Below are 4,430 nucleotides of genomic sequence, written 5' to 3'. Positions count from 1 at the left end.
AGCCTCATTTTCCACCTCGATACCTCTCCCCAGACCGTGCCCTCCACCCTGCCGAACTCCTACACATCCCTCAAAGGGAAACCTTAAGGACACCTCGCCCAAGGAGCCTTCCTAGACCTCTCCTTAATCGAACCTGTTGTACAGCCTGTGTGCCAGGTCCGGCCTGCCTCCTCTGCCTGTCACTGGCTCTCTCCCAGCGTACATGCCCAAACCCCTTCCAGACCGAATCTCCAGAGCAAGGCCATTGTGGCTGAGCACAAAGCCCAGCACATTAGCGTGCTCGACAAATATTTGCTGAGCTGAGCTGGTCCACCAACTCCAGGCTGGTCCACACTGGCTGCTCCGTTCTCCCCTCCAGAGCAGCTAAACTCAAGACCTGTCACCTGCCTCTACCAAGGGACAAGAAATGGCCTCCATTTCTGCTCCTCTACAAGGCTGGGGCTGGGAGAGGGAATCAAGTGCCCTGTGCAGGTGGGTGTGTGAATGTCCCACCTATGGAGAAGGGAAGGCCCAAGGCACCTCCTACGGGGAGGTGATAGAAAGTGCTCCTGGGTGAGCTCCCTTAGAGTCAATCTGATCCTGGTGCCAGAGCGGGCCCTGGAAGCACTGGGGCTCCAACCCAGCCTAATCTACCTACATGTCACCTTCCTGGGGTCCAGCCTCCCAGCAGACATGGGCATCCAGGTCCCATCAGGACTCCTAAGGGCCAGCTGACCCTCCCACCTCCTGCACTGATGGAGTGGCAGCTGGTGACTGCCAGAGCCGAGACTGAGCCCCCAGCTCAGCAGAGTGGACTCCACACCCAGAGTCCAAGCTGCAGGGGCCCTTGGGAGGGACCCTGTCTGAACCCCTCATCGGTCAGGTTGGGAAACTGAGGCCCAGCAGGCCTGCATGTAGGATGGGAAGAGAGAATGGGAGAGAGGGAGGACCTGCCCCCAGGTGACTTCAGAACGAACTGACAGCCCTGCTTTCTTTCCATGGCCACCTCTGCCTTCGCATGGCATCTACGTGCGACACACACGCACACACACGTGCTCACACATACACGCCCATGCTCACACACACGTGCTCGTATTCACACATGCCCATGCTCACAGATATGCACAATCACACACGCACCCACTCACGCATGGCCATGCTCACACACACGCTCGCGCGCACACACACACACACACACACTCGCACTCACACGCGCCCACGCTCACCGAGGAGCCCTTCTTCCTCTTGCCGCTGACCCCTCCGAGGCGGAACTTGAGTCCGGCCACCTTTCTGCCCTTGCCCTTCTTCTTGGCGTCCTTGGAGCCTCTGATCTTCTTCCTGACCCCAGGCCCTGAAAAGTCACCGTGGAATAAACAACGCTTACAGCCGCAAGCAGCTCAGCCCCCACGCTAAGCCGACCAGCACAGGGTTGCTCCCGCCACCGCCCCTCAGCTGGGACGATGGAGGCTCTGGGAGGTGAGGTCCTACTGACAGTCACACAGTGTGGATGGGGGACAGAATAACCCAAACCCAGGCTCTGCCCCGGCCGCCATGCTGCCTCTCCCACCAGCCTCCGTCCGGGTTATCCCCAGGCCCAGTCCACGTGGGCATCACTCGAAACCATCCCCCCAATCACCCTGGGAAACACTGGCTCCCAAGTGCCAGGAGGGTGGAGGCCACTGACAATTAGCCGCCTGAAGAGTAATGACCCCCCAGCAGCCTCCTCACTGGGCTGAGCAGGGAAGATGGGGGCTGGAGGCAGGCGGCCATGCCCAGGGCCCTCCCCCAGCCACATCACTTGCAGGAAGGGGCTGGGGGCCCAGCTGTAACCTTGGCACCACCACGGAAAATCTATTTCAATTTTTCAGGCTCTGAATAGGCAGCCCACAGAATCAATAGCTCAGCAGCTAGAGAGGAAACGAGAAAGCCAGGCAGGCAGGGCAGGACCCTGGACAGAGGCCCGCCAGGGAAGCAGGCTGAGCGGCTCAACCCCATGTCACTCTGCCTCCCCCCATCCACCCCGGGCCCTGCGGACCTGGCAAAGGGGTGCATCATCCCAGAAAACAAAGTCTCTTGGGGTCAAAACAAGGGGTCCCAGAGGCCCCTCGGCCCCCCATCGGAATCCAATCAGGGTACCGAAAAAGGCTGAGCTGCCGGTGACCCTACCATTGAGAGCCTTGGGGAGATCAATGTCCCCACCTGCAATGGGGCCACAAATCCTCCACCCAGGAGACATCCCTCCCCTGGGACCTCAAGTCACAGAGAGCCTCTGCTGTCCCTGTCATCACCGCCAGACACCTACCACTGAGTTCAACTTCATAGCTGTACCTCCTTCCAAGCCTCCCAGAGCCATTCCCAGGCACATCCGTTACCCCAGTGGCCCGGTGCTCAGGCAAGAGGGGTCACAGGCTAACCTTGGACCCCTTCTCCCTGGGAATGGCACAGCCTCAAACTCCAGAGAGCCCGAATCCCAGCAGCCAAGGTCTCCCCTCTCTCTCCCTTCTCCGAGTCAGAGGGGACCAGGGCAAAACCCCTAAAGCTCTGGGCAGCATCTCCTCCGCTTCTCCCCCAGCCCCAAAAGCGGAGCAGGACAGAAGCTACAACATCGCTGCAGGACGGCCAAGAAAGGCAGGGTGGGCCAGGTCAACTAAGGCCCGGGCTCCTCCATAGAGGCTGCCGCAGCTGCCACAGCCGCCCGAGGCCACGGGGTCTGGGAGGGCCTCTGCCAGCAGGACTAGGTGCCCGCACACCCACGGCCTTACCCTTGCCCTCCTTGGTCTTGGCCTTGCGGATGGGCACAGGCTGGGGCACCTGCTGGGGACTAATGGCCAGCGGGGGGGCGATGGTGACCGTCTCCACGGCTGCAGCCACTGCCGCTGCCGCTGCAGCCGCCGAGCTGCCCTTGAAGGGGTTGTTGGCGCTGAACTCCCGCCACTTGGCACCCAGGACGGTCATCATTTTGGACATGGGGATCTTCGGGTTCTTCTTGGCAATGAGTGGCCTGTGTAGGGGGAAAGGCAGGAGGGTGAGGGCGGTGCCGCAGAGGGGAGTAAAACTCCCTTTGTGGAAGCTAAGCAGGGTCAGGCCTGGTTAGTACTTGGATGGGAGACCACCTAAAAAGACCAGGTGCCGTAGGCATAAAAAATAAAAATTAAATAAAAAACTAAAACCATTTTTGATCTCCAAAGGCTGCACCCCTTGTCCTACACCTGGGAGAGGTGCAGCAGCCCCATGCTTCAGGTTGGGAAAACTCAGCAGAAAGTGAGAACAAAGCTTGAGACAGCAGCCCCCACCCCCGCAGCACCCCTGCATCTCTGCTTGTGTCACTGGCGGGCCTCTAATTAGTTGGGTTTCCAGACTCTGCAAGACCTGCCGGGCCAGAGGGAGGGGCCTGTAGCAGACGCTGGTGTCTTCCGGAGCTGAGCGGGGCGTGGGGTTGGCTGGGGCCACCACTCCCAGGCGCAGGGCAAGCGAGGGAGGCAGGACCACGTGCTAAAGTGAAAGGGGGTCCCTGCCCTCCGGCCAGCTCTGCCCGGCATGGTCAGTGCCAGCCCGACAGCCACGAGCCGAGCTCGGTCCCTCTGGCCACCCGCAGAGGCACAGCCACGGTGCCAGCCCCTGGCCCACCTGAGGAACTGGCTGAAGGCCTTGTAGTTGGTCAGCGTGTGGTAGTCGGCCTCCGAGAACAGATAGTCCACGTCGTCCAGGCCCCACTCGGCCATGAGCTGCCCCGAGGACTTGGGCTCCTGAGGACACACGGGCCAGAGGTGGAATTGGAGGTGGGGTCCTTCTAACCTGCACCTCCATCCCCAGGGCCCACACCTAGGAGGCCTCGGAACAAGGGGGAGGGGGAGCATCTTAACAAGAGCGGTTCCCACCACTGCCAAAACACCGTAACACACCCAGCCTCCAAGCCCGGGGTCGGCTCAGATGCCAGTGTACGAGGGGGTGCGGGGCAGAGTGCCCGGGGGCTCATGCGGCGGGTCAGGGCAGGCCAGGCGCATGCCTAGGAAAGGAAGAGCAACAGGTCCCACTCTCCAGGAAGAACGTGTTCGGGGAACCTGGGCCCTGGGGCAGAACAGCGGCCTAAAGACGGGTTTTAGGGGGCAGATGTCCCTGGAGACACAGCAGGCTAAAAGGCTGCCTAAGATATGTTAGGGAGAAAGGAGACCACCCAGGACATCCCCTGGTACAGTCACGCATGGATCCCACACAAAAGGACAGGCCACTGCCAGGTTTCAGGGCCAGCAAAGTGTGCCCTGGCCAGAGTAGCGGCACAGGACGAACCCCAAGAGGGTCCCTCAGCTACTGCTTCACTTTCCAGAGGGACACTGAGGCTCAGGGAGGTGTGTGACTTCCCAGGGGGCACACAGTGAGCTTGTGAGACAGTCTGCCTGAGTATCAGATCGCAGAGCTGGCTGGGGTGGGGTGGGGCGGGGTGGGGGTGCTGA

General features: G+C 60.9%; 1 protein-coding gene across 1 annotated transcript in view; it reads right to left on the bottom strand.

The window, feature by feature from the left end:
- CHD5 (chromodomain helicase DNA binding protein 5) overlaps positions 1–4,430 on the bottom strand; it is a 49,667-nt gene that overhangs the window by 35,351 nt on the left and 9,886 nt on the right. The window contains exons 4-6 of the mRNA XM_023535623.1: positions 3,607–3,725; positions 2,742–2,980; positions 1,206–1,330 (exon numbers count right to left, since the gene is read on the bottom strand). Of these exons, the coding sequence (XP_023391391.1) occupies positions 1,206–1,330; positions 2,742–2,980; positions 3,607–3,725 (483 nt within the window). The remainder of the gene's footprint in view (positions 1–1,205; positions 1,331–2,741; positions 2,981–3,606; positions 3,726–4,430) is intronic.

This window comes from Pteropus vampyrus, unplaced genomic scaffold (assembly GCF_000151845.1).
Source record: "Pteropus vampyrus isolate Shadow unplaced genomic scaffold, Pvam_2.0 Scaffold142, whole genome shotgun sequence".
In the NCBI taxonomy this organism is placed as follows: Eukaryota; Metazoa; Chordata; class Mammalia; order Chiroptera; family Pteropodidae; genus Pteropus; species Pteropus vampyrus.
Note: the sequence above shows the minus strand (reverse complement) of the source record. Positions and strands in the feature narration are given on the sequence as shown.